This window comes from Rutidosis leptorrhynchoides, chromosome 4, assembly GCF_046630445.1.
Source record: "Rutidosis leptorrhynchoides isolate AG116_Rl617_1_P2 chromosome 4, CSIRO_AGI_Rlap_v1, whole genome shotgun sequence".
NCBI classification, from domain to species: domain Eukaryota; kingdom Viridiplantae; phylum Streptophyta; class Magnoliopsida; order Asterales; family Asteraceae; genus Rutidosis; species Rutidosis leptorrhynchoides.
The window spans coordinates 41,586,255-41,602,818 of NC_092336.1; the positions used below are offsets into that span (position 1 = coordinate 41,586,255).

A 16,564-nucleotide genomic window follows, 5' to 3' on the forward strand; every position below is an offset into this window, starting at 1 on the left:
AACAATCCAACATAATATCTATTCCTTTTAGTCAAGATTTACATATATATGTGTATTGATACGTAAAGTGATTCTTCCACCATATTATATTTGTCACATACTTTACCAAAACAATTTTTTTTTTTTTTTTTTTTTTTTTTTTTGGGAAAATTTTATCCTTTCCCTAATAACTATATTTATCAAGTGAATTAATGAAAGGTAAAATAAACAAAAAGAATTATTTTAGTGGTTTATGACGACAAAACTGAATTAGTGTAATGATCACCTTCACATAAACTTAACTATTTTATTTTATATACATTTTTAAAGCAATACAAGTCTCTCTACCTTTACCTACCTTTAGCAATGGAAAATATACTTTGCTTATTCATACTATCAGGATTCCATGAGTTCATCACATTAGCCTCATCTTTGCATTCATATTCATTTGTTACTTCTTCAAGCAAATGCACACCTTCATCTTCCTTCAATACACTTTGCACCCATGGATGCTTTTGTACCATTGATGCCAATATTCCTTCCAACTCCATTGCTACTTCTTTCATACTCGGCCTTTCGTCTCCTTTAACGCGCAAACATCTCTCTGCAAGTCTCGAAACTTGCATCATCTCATTAGGAACATAATTTAGTTGCAAATGTTCATCAAGAACATTAAACAGTTGTCCATTTTTCAAAGAAGATAGAAAATACATAGCTAGGTTCCTCTCTTCCTCTGGCCTATCAAAACTAAGCGCTTTTTTGGCCGTTAAAAGCTCCACCAATACGACCCCAAAACTATAAACATCGCTCTTATCTGTCAACTGATTCGTCTGCAAATATTCAGGATCCAAATACCCTAATGTCCCCTGCACAATGGTAGCCAACTCTATCTGATCCATAGGAACGAGCCTAGACGCTCCAAAATCCGCCACTTTTGCTACATAATTTTCATCCAAAAGTATATTTTCAGGTTTCACATCTCGATGAATGATCGGGACAGACGCTGCAGAATGTAAATACGAAAGTGCTGACGCTGTCTCTGTTGCTATTCTGAGTCTAACGTCCCAAGTTACACTCGACGATTTACCATTTTTATGAATGTGATCTGAAAGTGTACCGTTTGGAACGAACTCGTACACCAATAGCGGAACTTCAGTTTCCAAACAACATCCAATCAGTTTAACCACATTTCGATGATTGATTTGTGATAAGATAACCACTTCGTTAATAAACTGTTCGATCTGGTTTTGGGTTTGATCTGCTAATTTCGACTTCTTAATTGCAACAACTCTGTTATCAGAAAGAACACCTTTATAAACTGTGCCATACCCACCCTTTCCGATAATCCTTCTTTCATCGTAGTTATTAGTTGCCTTCTTAAGCTCCTCAATCGTGAAGACTTTCGCTCGATCTTGAGAACCCCCGTCGCCAGATATTCGTTGCTGCAACATTAATCCGCCGTTTTGCTTAAAGAATTTTTCGCGAAGCATTATAAGCTTTCGCTTCTTTAGTCCCAAATACAACCATGTCACGAATATAAGTAGAAATATTGCAGCACATGAGGCACCTGCAACATAACATCATTAGGGCATGTTTATTTTCCGCTTAATTCAGTAAGTAAAATTGTTGTTTCTTTATCACTTAATCTGAAAAATGGTTTGTTTTTAGGAGTCATAGAATCAGAGACCCTTCCTGTTTGAGGCATAAAAATAGTAGTTAATACAAAATAAAAGTAAACAACCCAAGTTAATCATAACTCACTGTCTTAATTAAGTACTACACATTTCATAAACTTTACATACCTATAACAATTTTTATAAGTACTGATTCATCTTTTGTGCATCCTGTTCCATCTTTTCTACCATCTCCAGAGTAACCTTTTCGACAAGAACAAGTATAACTACCTTCTGTATCTTCACATTCATGTTCACAGTCATGTTTACCACGTTTGCACTCATCAATATCTAAAATCGAACAAAAAATATTAAATTATTAATATCAAGTTAATGAGAAATATAAATTAGGATCCAAAAAATTGAACTAAAACTTACTCTTGCACTCATTTAGAAGATAAGGATTGCCTTCATAACCCGCAACGCAACTACAACGATATCCGGGACCTTCGTAATCTCGATCACATTCGCTGTTTCCTTTACATAAGAAATTATCACTGTTCCTACTTGCTTCATCACAAGTCAAATTACCGATTGCCCAATCAAGTACCATAGGCATCTTATCTACACTTCTGAAATCGCGCAAATAATTCGCATAGAAGCTAAACTTCCCCTCTTCAACAAAAAAACCATAGCTACAAGGATTAAAATCCGTCATATTCGCATGGTTATTAAAACTACTTATTGATATTTGAAAAGATTTCGTTCCTTCCGGTACTTCAGCTTCACAACACCCAACTCCCGAACAAGATCCATTTGTGATAAGACTATTTTGACCACATATAGAAATACATCCAGTAGCGTCAGTCGCATTCGCTCTCGAGTCTCTCGATGCACTAAATACCGCCTGTGTGTCACAACCAATAGCTACAAACTTGTTCTTGGTCGAGATTCTAAAATCCCATAAGGCTAAAGAGGGACGGGATCTACTTTCTTGACCAGAAGTATTGTAGCAATCACTGGCTACAAACATCATAATTTCGATTTCACTCTGGTTTATTGACATATTTGAAATAACAACGTTACCTGTGCTATCACCAAAGTAAGGAATTGGTACACCGGATGATCGGTTACAAGTTACGAGAAAATCGGGACTATAGTAACATCCTTCACCTGAACCAAATGGGTATGTAATTGTTACATTGCCACATGAAGTTTCACAATTTGGTCCATTTTGTCCACTCGATGTCCACAAAGCTGCAGTTGTTATTATGGTTGCTAATAGTATTTGAAGATTCATAGTTGTTTTGTTTGTGATATTGAGGTTTTGATTGGGGAGGGATGATTATGAAGATTTTATATATGAACTTCAACATGAAGACTTGTTCATTTTTGTACGAGAACGAGTGAGACATTTGGCTCCTAATTAATTAAATACGGAGTATACAATTTGAAGAGACATAGTTAATGGTTGAAAAGGTCTTTTGAACCTCTAGTGACCCATTAGAATATAATACGGAGTAGTAATTAGATTATCCCATTCATATTCATCATATAAAAACCATCACAAGAGGGAGTAGGCGTTAACGTCATGCGATCCTTACAACTTACAAGGAGTCTAATGCTCAAATATCACAAGTAACATAACTTGAGATGATGAGATAAAGGATCAAAAAATGGTGAAAGGGTAAACCAATCAAAATTGCATATATCTAAGTAAAAATAATCGTCGTTCCATGATAATCTGAACAAACAAAAAAACTCTTGTATAATTACATTTTACATTGAACAGTAAAAAGACAACAATATTTAATTTCAATTGGTAGTATCATACAAGTTCTATTATTTTTATTTGACTAACTATATTTTTAACAATTTTTTAAATTAAAAAATTTGTTGAAGAATTCAAAGATATTCAAATTTGGATTAATCATTAATGTATGTGGCCCATATGAATGCTAGTGGTGTGGAAGCCGAAGTTGACAGGTAATTTTTTTTTTTTTTTTTTTAAGCGAGGAAACCCTCCTATGAATAAGCACATTGGCTCCCTCATAGAAGGTAAAACCTCGGGTAATCAAGCCCCCAGAGCGCGAGACCTGGTACCGGGTGAATTGTCATTATGCGCACCCTCTAGTCACACTCCTTTTTTGAACAATTTAGCATAGCCAGGAATTGAACCCGGGTGGTGTGCTTTATTGGGCAACTCGGTGGCCACTCAGACAAGCCTGAATGAATTCCTATATTCATAAACTCTTAAAGGTTTATTTACGTAAATTCTCTTTTATTTTTTTTTTTTAATTATACTTGATATATATTATATTATATATTATATATATTAGCTACTAGTGTGGTTTAAGATAGCTAAATGTGATATGTTGCCGTAGGTGAAAAAGTAGAATTAGGAAGAACAATGAGTGCTCTCAATTATATATTTTGTTTTATTACCCATACTGCTCATTTGTCGGCTGTTACTACTGCAGATTTTTTAAAATAAAATTTTGTGTTCGTTTGTTTGAACTGGAAAAAGTCATAACTCTTCCTCCTACTTGTAGTCTTTGACTGAAAAACAAGCAAATAGAATGTGTTTTTAACTGAAAAAATGTGAAACACAGAACATTTTAGCACAAACAAATCCTAACCAGACCCAATTACTTATCCGATTTCAAACTTTTGAAACCATTACTTCAACTCAATGGTCTGGAAGTAATGGTTTCAAATTCATTCCATTTCTAGATCTAATCACTTGTCAACTTCCAGAAAAACACACTACAGGTTTTGTCAACTAATTACTTTTTGTTATTTACTTTATTTAATTTAATTTGTAAATTACTCCAATACACAATTTCATATTTGCATGTAATACTATTTGTTTCCTTCATACTGTTTCCTATATTTTCATTTTATTTTCTTTTGTATCTCAAAATTGTGTGTTTAATTAACTTTTATATGGAATCCAGGGTGATCGAATTGGTCTCACACTGATGAAAAATGCTCATAAGAAAAAATATGAAGTCCTTTTGAAAGAGCAAGATATCTAGGTTCTTAAGAATGTTGGAACATTAAAGCTCAAGAATCAGAGCAATCTAAATCATTGGACTCATGATTGCATACTAATATTCACACACAAAACCACATTTGTGCCGGTACCTTCAACTCAATGGTCTGGAAGTAATGGTTTCAAATTCATTCCATTTCTAGATCTAATCACTTGTCAACTTCTAGAAAAACGCACTGCAGGTTTTGTCAACTAATTACTTTTTGTTATTTACTTTATTTAATTTAATTTGTAAATTACACCAATACACAATTTAATATTTGCATATAATACTATTTGTCTCATAAATGTCATATGTAATTGGTCGATTCCATTTCTATGACCGTGAACCAAAATCTTATGGTACCAGCAATGATGATAAGACAAAATACATCAACCTTGAGCTCAATGATGATAAGACAAAATTTATGACCGTGAACCAAAATTTTATGTTCATTTTTCATAACTTCATTAACATTTTATACTTAGTTTTATTAAGGCCTTCCGTGCAACGCACGGGCTCTTAAAGGCTAGTATATTATATTATATATATTAGCTATTAGTGTGGTTTAAGATAGCTAAATGTGATATGTTGCCGTAGGTGAAAAAGTAGAATTAGGAAGAAAAAAAGTTAATACAAAAACAATGGCATCGGATTTGAGCCCAAAACAGAACAATCTAGTAGCCCAATGGGCCTGACAGGTGATGAAGATCTTTATCATTCAAAGAAACACCATAAACCAACAAAATTTATAAATGCAATGGGATTTAAATCCAACCAAGAAGTCAAGCTCTATTTGATAAGGGAGGGAGTTAATTTTCACTTGTTTTGGTTTTTTGTTTTTTTTTTTTTATGATAAATCCACTTATATTATGCATTGACGACTTATACTGTACCAACAGGTTAAACACAATAAAAGTCGATCTATCAAAAGAGCAAGTGGAATCATCATCACCCATTTGATATGGCTATAGAAAGAAAGCCAACTTCTTAAATTTCGGGTAGAAAAAAAGCGGATTTAAGGACTCGAGTAGGGAAAGGGATTCCATTTAGGACGAGACAAAATAGTATATTTCTACCACCATAGATGCATCAACAATGTGCATTACATTTTCGTACTATACAAATAAATAATGCACATAGATGGTGAATTAATCAAAATAATGATCGATTTTTCATCTCCTTTGATAATCATGACAATTAAAAGCATCGAGCCTACGAGAAGATTCCCACACTTCAAAATTATTTTTCATGTGCTCATCCTATGCATCTAACTAGTTTCACCTCAATGATATAACTACCTTAGCCAAATGTATCCAACTTCTTTGAAGGTGAGACGGATGACAAGCCCTCCGAAAGACTAGCACCAATCGTCCTAGCCAAATCTTAACATTCTAGGATCATTTAATCCTATCGGGTGTTAAACAAGTATCTTAACACTTTCAACTTCATTGATATCGTCTACCATGTAATTTTTTTTTTTTGGATGATTAGGCCCTAATACCAGCATGCCTATTCATGTTATCTACTAAACTATTTGGACCACAGTTTACCTTTCGCTTTCAGCATTAATTGTTAGGACAACTGTGGAGACCTAACTGTAACTTTGTTCTCGAAGCATTTAATCCGTCCCAAAATAGATGTTTACTTCTACTCCGTGATATATTTCATCAAGTTCTCCCTTATAGTATTGGTTACACACGATAACATAATTCATTCCTTTACATGAGTTGTAATCTCTTGAATCCAATAATTTGCTTGAAATTTAACGGACCAATCACAGAGCGACATGTGGCGCGACAATCACATATGATTGAAAAAAAAAAATTCTAAAATTTTTTTTTTTAAAAAAATATTTCTTTTTGAAAAAAGAATTTTAAAATTTTTTTAATATAAAATTTAGTATTTCAAATCCAATCACATGTGATTGTAAAACCCAATCACATGTGATTGAAAAAAATTCAAAATTTTTTTTTTTCAAAAAAAAAAATTTCAACCGAAAACAGACTTTAATTTCGGTGATTTGATCAAGTTTGTTAGCGTTTCATGATCATATCTTCAAAATTTCAGACTTTAATTCGATGATTTGATCAAGTTTTGATAAAAAACTTGGTGTTTAAAGATTTTAGCACAAATTTACTGAAATTCGTCATTTTACTAAAATAAAAAATTTTCAATCACATGTGATTGGATTTGACATGCAAAATTACATGTGATTGAGTTTTACAATCACATGTGATTGGCATGCAGAATCACATGTGATTTACTGCATGTCAAATCCAATCACATGTGATTGAAAAAAAAAATTCGAAAAAAGAAATTTCGGAAAAAAAAAATTCAGAAAAAAAAATTTCGAAAAAAAAATTTAATTTTTTTAAAAAAAAAAAATTTCGCATTCTGATTGATCTCTTGGATCTGAACTTAAAAGTTGATATCATTTGAATATTCCTCTCCTTTACATATATTATATTAAATATTAAGTACTTTGAAGGGGAAAAATTACCCGGTAACCATCAAAATAATTCAGTAACTGCACATTTCACCCAATGAATAAATTAACTGAACTATCTACAACTGTATATATATATATATAAATAAATTATTTCTTTTTCATATACTTGAATTCTTCAAGTTCTATGGTTCCTCATCAATGATCGATTTAGTACACCTAGCAAAAACTCATTGGGCCGTATCAACAAAAAAAACCAGTTCAGAAACGAACATTTTTTCTGCTCAGTAATTAGATGAGAGGGTTATCAAAAAATTACTTGATTAAGCTGAATGGAAAGACACTTACATGGAGAGTACAGGGTCGGCTGGTATCACGTCAATACATGCAAGAACGAGGGAGAAAATATAAACATATGTTAGCATTTTAGCCAAAGACTTTATATCATTCATTTCTAATCAACAAAGAAATAATGTGGTAGCAAAGATTAATTTGTATAGATATGGCATACCCATTAATTTAAAAACAACTGATCAAATGGTGACAACTTGAACTTTATTTTTGGAAGTGATACAAAAGCCCATGAAATGGCTCCAACACAAGGTTCAATTGGAATCAACCGTAATTCTCCATCAATATCAAAATCACGAACGCGGACCGGCACCTTAATTGGAATAATTCCAAATTTTAATGTCAGCATTAGAAGCATTCGAGCACCACTAGTGTAACGCAGACCTACTTGGTACCTTTAATAAAAGCAATATAATTTGAGGTAAAGTTATGGGGTGTATAACCCCTAGTTGAGTTCTTAATCTACCTATTAGTCTTCTCTAAATCCACTAAACTCATTATAATAACCTACTTGTTTTTCGTCTTGGGACAATTCATCACTAGCTACATGTAAATCAGTAAATCACTCGAAATATGCTATTCACTTGAAACATAACAATTTGTGATGTTCTTCAAACTTTTTTAACTGAATTTGCGATCTCTAAGCTCACACTTTGGTTCCTACCATTGATGGGTACCACACAAGCCAAAAAGGTACTCCTCCTTCTAGAAACTTCTTTTCTACTAATTTAGGTGCTAATTGGTAATCCTATGCTAAATTGGATGTTTTTTTTCTTTTTACATGGGCAAATGGGTGGTGATGAGATCCTCATCGACATACATGGGAATTAAAATGGAAAAACCCCCAATTTTGAAACCCTAATCAGAATCAATGATAATAACTGAAGTTTCAAGCTTTTTGATATGGGTATTAAAGAAAGATGAAGAAAACACAACATGGGCAATGCTTGAAGCAAACAGAGTGGATTGAAGTTACCAAAAGTTGCAACCGTGATCTGATGTTGTTGCCAAAAGAGTGGTTTTAAGGAAGGTGGGTCCTCACTGGGAATTCAAGAAGTTGACAATTTTTATGATTTCTGATTCCAATTGAAAAGGTCAAATAATCGTGGGAAAACAGAAAATTTTATGATACGCAACATACACGTGGACGAAACCGACGCGGGTTGAAGGTTTGACCCGATTAAGTTGGTCAGTTTTTCCAACGAGAGAACTTGATGTTTGAGACTAGGATTTGGGTTAAGGTCCCAAAGTAACATATAATGATTCATCAATATTTTCAATTAGATTTATGTATACTTATTACTTCGTATATTATCTAGTTATCTAGACTAGAAATAGCAAAATATATATTGTTATTCAAGGAAAATAATAAAACTGTTATAATTCAGTAGGCTTATAACTACCTTTAGTGGTTCTTGACTGTAGAAGGTATATAGAGATAGAGATACTGTAAAACGGAGAAAACAAAGGTTGAACAAAAGGTATGAGTAATTGGTTTTTTATTTATAGAAAAATGTACAATGAGAGTTTGGCGGCATTTGGAATCTAGAGAGAGAGAGTGTTTAACCAAAAAAATACATACAATAAACTCTAACTCAACACACCTATTTATACTCAAAAAAATATACTATGCAATATCTATAATAATAATAAAATTATCATCCAATTATTACTTTTATAACACTCCCCCTTGGATGATAATTTTATTAGTGAATAACTAGTACTGCCTCGTTAAAAACCTTGCTAAAGAAAATCCTTTGGGATAAAACTTTAGCTAAGGGAAAAAGAGTGCAGCATAGAGTTGACTCCCCCTCAAGTAGGCAACGCCTGAGTTGTTGCATCTTCTGAACATGCCTCATGCCAATATTATGAACGTGTGTTCTGAAAATAGCAGTTGGAAGTGCTTTGGTGAAAAGGTCAGCAGAGTTTTTGCTGGACTGAACATATCTCATTTCAATCTGGTTGTCCTTAATGAGATTTTGAGTGTATGAGAAGAATCTAGGGGGTATGTGTTTTGTTCGGTCACTTTTGATATACCCTTCTTTCATCTGTGTTATGCAAGCTACATTATCTTCATAGATAGTTGTTGAACTTTTATTGCGTTCTAGTCCACAAGAATCAGTAATGAGTTGTGTCATTGATCTCAACCAAAAACATTCCCGACTGGCTTCATGTAATGCAATTACTTCGGCATGATTTGATGATGTTGCAACAAGTGTTTGTTTTTGAGAACGCCATGATATTGCGGTACCTCCATTTAGGAATACATATCCATTTTGAGATTTAGCTTTATGTGGATCAGATAAATAACCTGCATCTGCATAACCAACCAAATCTTGTTTTGATTCGTTAGAATAAAATAATTATAAATCAGTAGTTCCCCGAAGGTATCAAACTATTTGTTTGATCCCATTCCAATGTCTTTTGGTAGGGGCTGAGCTGAACCTTGTCAACAAATTAACTGCAAAAGAAATGTCAGATCTTGTATAATTTGTAAGATATATAAGAGCCCCAATTGCACTAAAATATGGAACTTCTGAACCAAGAAGATCTTCATGATCTTCTAGAGGATGAAATGGATTAGTATCAATATTAAGATCTAACAACTATATGAGTACTTAATGGTTTTTGTCTTGTCCATATTAAAATATTTTAAAATCTTTTCGGTATAAGTTGTTTGATGTATAAGTAAGTCATTAGTTATATGCTCAATATGTAAATCAACGTAATACTTGATTTTTTTTTTATTTTAAAATTTTTCTTTAGAAGTTGAATGGCTTCATAGATTTCTTTATTTAAGATACTTGATATAAACAGCTATGATCACATATCCGAACATTGTTTTTATAAAACACACATGCAAATAAGTTTATATGTATACCATTTTCTTATCAAGTAGTAATTTAATCGATTATACCACATACGTCCCGATTGTATAAACCCATTTAGAAATCTTTGTGATTTAATGGAATATATTCCCTTGGGTTTTGCATTAGATGCTTATGATACCTTAACCCTTCAGGTATATTCATATATATATCACTATTAAGTGATCCATACAGATAAGTAGTAACAACATCCATGAGATGCATTTAAATAACTACCAGGTTGATTAAGTATCTAATAAGTAATTATATTCATTATAGGAGGATAAGTTTTTCTCCTAATTCATTTCTGGTCTTTGTGGGAAATCTTGAGTTACAAGTCTAGTTTTGCCTTGTAACTTCATTTGCACATTTCTTTTCGGATAAAAATTCATTTGTATCCCATTGATTCACATCTTTAAAAGTGATAACGATTGATCCAAAAACTTTTCTTTTATTGAGCGATTCTAATTCAGCTCGTATTGCTCCTTTCCGTTGAGTTCAATCACGTCTATTTTGATATTCAATGACAGATTTTGGTTCCAGATCATCATCTTTATTCATGATGTCATTGTAACATTATATGAAAATATCTCATCAAGATTTTTCATTTCATTTCAGTTTCATAATATTGCATAATTTATTGCAATTTATGTATTTACATTTATCAATATCCTCTGCAGAAGGAGTATTGATTTGTGGTTCTTGTTGAACACTTTCTTTTACCTCATTATCAGCTGATTTTCTTTTTCGAGGATTTTTATCTTTGGAACCAATTGGTCTCCCACGTTTCTGCCGTAGCAAAGACTCATGAGTGACATTATTGCCAGCTTTTGTAATTTCAATTCTAGCTGAAGCATTTACTGCTGGTATATATGATTTAGTCACTTATTTTTTGTATCTTTAAATGCATAAAGTAATTAATTTGCAAGTTCTTGCATATGCATTATATTTGAACTTTCTTTTCGCATTCTTTTGTGCGATGATCAATATTCCTTAATTGATGTTCACACCATGAAACATCATTTTATTTATATTTCATTTCTTCCCCTAATATAGGGAACAATGTTTAATTAAAGTGACAATCGACAAAACTTGCTGTAAAAACATCACCCGTCATGGGTTCAATATATCTTATGATTGAAGATGTTTCATATCTAACATATATTTCAATCCTTCTTTGAGGAACCATTTGTTGTGGTTGTTCAATTAAAAAATACACTGCACAACCAAATGTTCTAAGATGGAAAATATTTGGTCTCCACCAAAATTAAGTTGGTAATGGAGAATATTTATAACTTGCACTTGATTTAATGCGAATTAATGTCACATCATGTAAATTTACATGTCCCCATATAAATATTGAGAGTTTTGTACTCATTTCTAATTGTCTAGTTATTAGCTGTAAGCGTTTATCTATTGATTCAGCTAAACCAATTTTGTGTATGCACATGAGCAACTGGATGTTCAACAACAATCCTTGTAGACATATAATAATCATTAAAAGCTTGAGATGTTAACTCACCAGCATTATCAAGTCTCATCCTTTTAATGGTGTAATCAGAATAATGTGTTCTTAATTTAATAATTTGTGCAAGAAACTTTAAAAATGCCATATTATGGCTTGATAATACACAAACATGAGACCATGCGTTAGATGCGTCTATTAGAAAAATGGTCCACATGATGGATGAATTGGTCCATATATATACCCTTGAATTCTTTCAAGAAACATTGGTGATTATTTCTCAATGTGCTTTTCATTAATCGCCATATGTGATTTTCATTAATCACCATATGTGTTTTTCGTTAATCACTATATGTGCTTTTCATTAATCACTATATGTGCTTTTCATTAATCACCATATGTGATTTTCATTAATCACCATATGTGCTTTTCATCATATATCATTTTCACCATATGTGCTTTTAATCATATGTGCTGCGCTTTTCGTCATATGCACTTTTCATTATATGCGCTTTTAATTATATGCGATGCGCTTTTCATCATATGCGCTTTTTATCATATGCGCTTTTAATCATATGCGCTGCGCTTTTCATCATATGCGCTTTTTATCATATGCGCTTTTTATCCTATGCGCTTTTCGGTGTTACATAGATATTTCTCATTTTCGATTATCATTGACTGATAATCATATCCATTATGATATATATCAGAGAAACTTAACAAATTTCTCTTTGATTTGGGAGAAAACAAGACATTGTTTACCAAAAAATTCGTACCATTTGGTAATATGAAATTTTGCCTTTTTCGTTTCTTATATCAAGTTTGCAAGAGCTGATATAGTATTTATAATTCCCTCATTTGATTTAAATCAATGAAATATTTCTTAGATTTGATCATAGTGTGTATGTTACTACTATCTGCAATACATAGGACTTTACCATTTAATTGATGTTGTATTTCTGCAGGATTCATACTAAAACTTCAAATAAGATAAGTAAATAATGAGTTATATTTCAGCAAGATAATCAAATTATATTACATGCAAACAAGTTATAATCTGAAGTACATAAAAGATAACACTTAATAAAACATATGCGTTATGGTCTAAAACCATTTATTTATGAGTGATACATAAAAAAAACTAGGCATCTTAGAAAATTCAAACCATTCAAGTCTCAAGGTAGCTCAGGGTTAATTTAATCAAGATTTGTCAACAGATTCACTCTCGTTTTCTTTTCTTTTAGGACTTATTTGTAGAGCTAAACAAGATGTTCATGTATTCAAGAAATACTAGACTGATGATCCACGTTACCAGATCATTAATAAGAATCTACGGAATTCTTATAAGAGCGTCTACTAATATCTTTAATTTTATTCTTTCATGGATCACCGTTATTATTATTATTATTAATTTTTTTTTTTTTTTTTTGAGTAATTGATATCGTATCTATCTTTGAGTATTTTCCATAATACACTTGGATTTTCGATCATATAATATGTAGATTCTAAGGACTCGTCAATATGTTTGCTAAGAAAAATACTTACTATTGCTTTCTCTTGTTCGGAATAATTGTTATTTTCATTCAGGGTTTCTAAAATACCGTTTGATTAGAGATGTTTTTCTACATTCATAACCCATGTTAAGTAGTTGTTCCCACTTGTTCTAAATGAGCAAATTTAAGCCTTTTCAAATTCGACATTTTCTATTATAAAAAAAAAAGATGAATAACATAAATCATAATCATAATCAACTTCTATTTATAGACAAATAATAAAATGAAATTAGAATCATTTTAAATTCATAAGTAGCAAACAACAGAATAATGGTATGATTACAAATAATAAAACCACAAGGGCATGATAGAATATAGGTTCACCCGGTGGTATATTAGCAACAATGATGATAGTTAATATGACCAATACAATAGGAAAAATCATCCTTGTGTGAATCATTTTTACAAAAACTTTTTGAGAGTAGTAATCTGAAAAATGAAGATTGATTTGTGAAAATGTGAAAACGGAGATGTTTATTTTATATTTGAAAAATATAGTTGTTGTAACGTCGTCAGTTGACGTTAACAACCGTTATGTATATATGACCGTTGTAACTTCGTTAGTTGACGTTAACGAATAAAGTCACTATATCAAAACGCGTATGAGTAATATAAAGGACAAGATTTTTTTTTTCTTATTTTAACTTTTAAGATTTACTTTTAATAAAAATACAAACTACTTTTTCTTATTTTAACTTTTAAGATTTACTTTTAATAAAAATACAAACTACTTTTTCTTATTTTAACTTTTAAGATTTACTTTTAATAAAAATACAAACTACTTTTCTTATTTTAACTTTTAAGATTTACTTTTAATAAAAATACAAAAATACTTTTCTTATTTTAACTTTTAAGATTTACTTTTAATAAAAATACAAACTACTTTTTCTTATTTTAACTTTTAAGGATAAACATTAGTATACATGAAATAAATAATGATTAATTGCATAAGTAATCATAAATGTTAGATAACATATAAAGACCCCATCGTATTCGTATTGATCGGAATTAATCTCGACCCATGGTACCGTGTTGTCAAATGACGTGTTGCGTACATAAAGTACCGTGTTGTCAAATGACGTGTTGCGTACAATCATGAGGTCTTATTAACATAAATATAAATGTTAGTGAAGTTAATAAGAGTTAGATTACAGAAAATATAATTCAGGTGGTATAACCGACCATATATAACTTAAATAACATAAATATAAATGTTAGTGAACATAACTGTAAATGTTAGTATACATAAATAAATGTTAGATAACATAAATGTAAATGTTAGTATACATAAATAAAAGTTAGATAACATAAATGTAAATGTTAGTATACATAAATAAATGTTAGATAACATAAATGTAAATTAGGCGACAGTGTCGACCATATATCATTTAGGTGGTATAACCGACCATATATTAGTTAGGTGGCAGAGCCAACCATATTTAGTATAAATGTTGAGATAATCGTGCTGATAACGTGTTATAATTCAGTAGGCTTATAACTACCTTTAGTGGTTCTTGACTGTAGAAGGTATATAGAGATAGAGATACTGTAAAACGGAGAAAACAAAGGTTGAACAAAAGGTATGAGTAATTGGTTTTTTATTTATAGAAAAATGTACAATGAGAGTTTGGCGGCATTTGGAATCTAGAGAGAGAGAGTGTTTAACCAAAAAAATACATACAATAAACTCTAACTCAACACACCTATTTATACTCAAAAAAATATACTATGCAATATCTATAATAATAATAAAATTATCATCCAATTATTACTTTTATAACAAAAACTAAATTTAAGTGTTATATTTAGTTTTTAACCACTTCATTGATCGGTGGTCAACGAATTTCCTGTGAAGCAAGAAACTCAGGTTTGAATCTTCGTAACTCTCAAGATCGAATTAAAATGGACTCTTAGTCGGAGGGGGCGCCAATGTGCGCAATTCACCTGGTTACGGGTCTCGCCGCTCGGAGACTTGTCACCCATGGTTTTACTTGCTAGTGGGACCTAATGTGGCTGTCGCCAGAGAGGTTTCCTTTGCGAACAAAAGAATATATATATATATATATATATATATATATATATATATATATATATATATATATATATATATATATATATATATATCATAATTAATTATACATATAATAATATTATTGATATATTATCTGCTCTTATCCTTATCTAGAAACAAATTTTTTAATACTGTAAAATTAATTGGTGATAAAGAGACGATTAATGCATTCGTTTATTTAATTTCCATGGATTTTTGTTTGAACCCCATAAGAAGAGTCTCATGCCCAATAGTCCAACACGGAAGAGGCAAATCTAGTTGAATAATGCCCTTAACCAATTATGCTACACGCCTGGGATTAAAAAACAATTATAAGTTATATGCTCATTAAGCTTCCTATCAAACACGTGTTGCTCGATCGATATATTGATAATCAAGCCTTCATTCATCTGGTGAGATACATCCCCTTGATTTTCTAGTTTACCACAACCAAATCTTAAGAAGTTAGGTTGTGCTATGAAGATCACCATCTAGTATATACGACACTTGACAATTGATCTACTTTTGATTTCAATTTTGTTTTACATCTGAAAACAAAACTCTGCACACGCATATTAAATGCCCTCCAACAAGAGGTCCCATTCATATACATTTTGAGGTTGATGAGAATATCACATGAAAAGCCATATATTTACTTTCTCTAGCTTCTGCTATTAGTTAAACGAGATCCAGATCGGCCCGCGAGATGCGGCGGGACCTTTCGGCTTACGTATTTATATTTAACGTAGCGTTATGTATTTGCAGAAAGAAAACCGACCTATGTGTCAAGCCCCGTTTTGTGTATTTAGCGTTTTTTAGAAAGTGTCCGTTTCGAACATAACTCTGGGCGATCAGAAAGGTAAGCCCCATCTAAGATGTCGGTGTGGATAGCGTTTTTAAAAAAACGTCCGTATTGAACGTACTTAGTTTCGTTTTCTTAGTAAAATTATTTCGAGTTTAATGGTGAAAGCGGTAAAAAATAACGCGAGAAATTACATTTTATAATGAATTTACATTTTATACCCCTAAAGAAATTACAAATTAGACCCTAAACGAGGCGGGTAAAATGCCAAATTGTGTTCATGATTGGTGATGTAGTTTGATAAACTAAAAGAGGGCCAAACGACACATCTTGGCACCTCTTTTAGTATATAAGAGTTAAAGTTAATAACATCTGCAGTTCAAAATAAAAACCCAATATG

At 31.6% G+C, this 16,564-nt stretch overlaps 1 protein-coding gene across 1 annotated transcript; it reads right to left on the reverse strand.

Moving 5' to 3' along the window:
* Nucleotides 1–230: 230 nt before the first annotated feature.
* On the reverse strand, nucleotides 231–2,998 carry LOC139839419 (wall-associated receptor kinase 2-like). The gene is made up of 3 exons (XM_071829480.1): nucleotides 2,031–2,998; nucleotides 1,782–1,943; nucleotides 231–1,546 (listed from the first exon to the last, which is right to left on the reverse strand). The coding sequence occupies exons 1-3, from the start codon at nucleotides 2,890–2,892 to the stop codon at nucleotides 330–332; spliced, it is 2,241 nt and encodes a 746-aa protein (XP_071685581.1). The 5' UTR covers nucleotides 2,893–2,998; the 3' UTR covers nucleotides 231–329.
* Nucleotides 2,999–16,564: the final 13,566 nt, after the last annotated feature.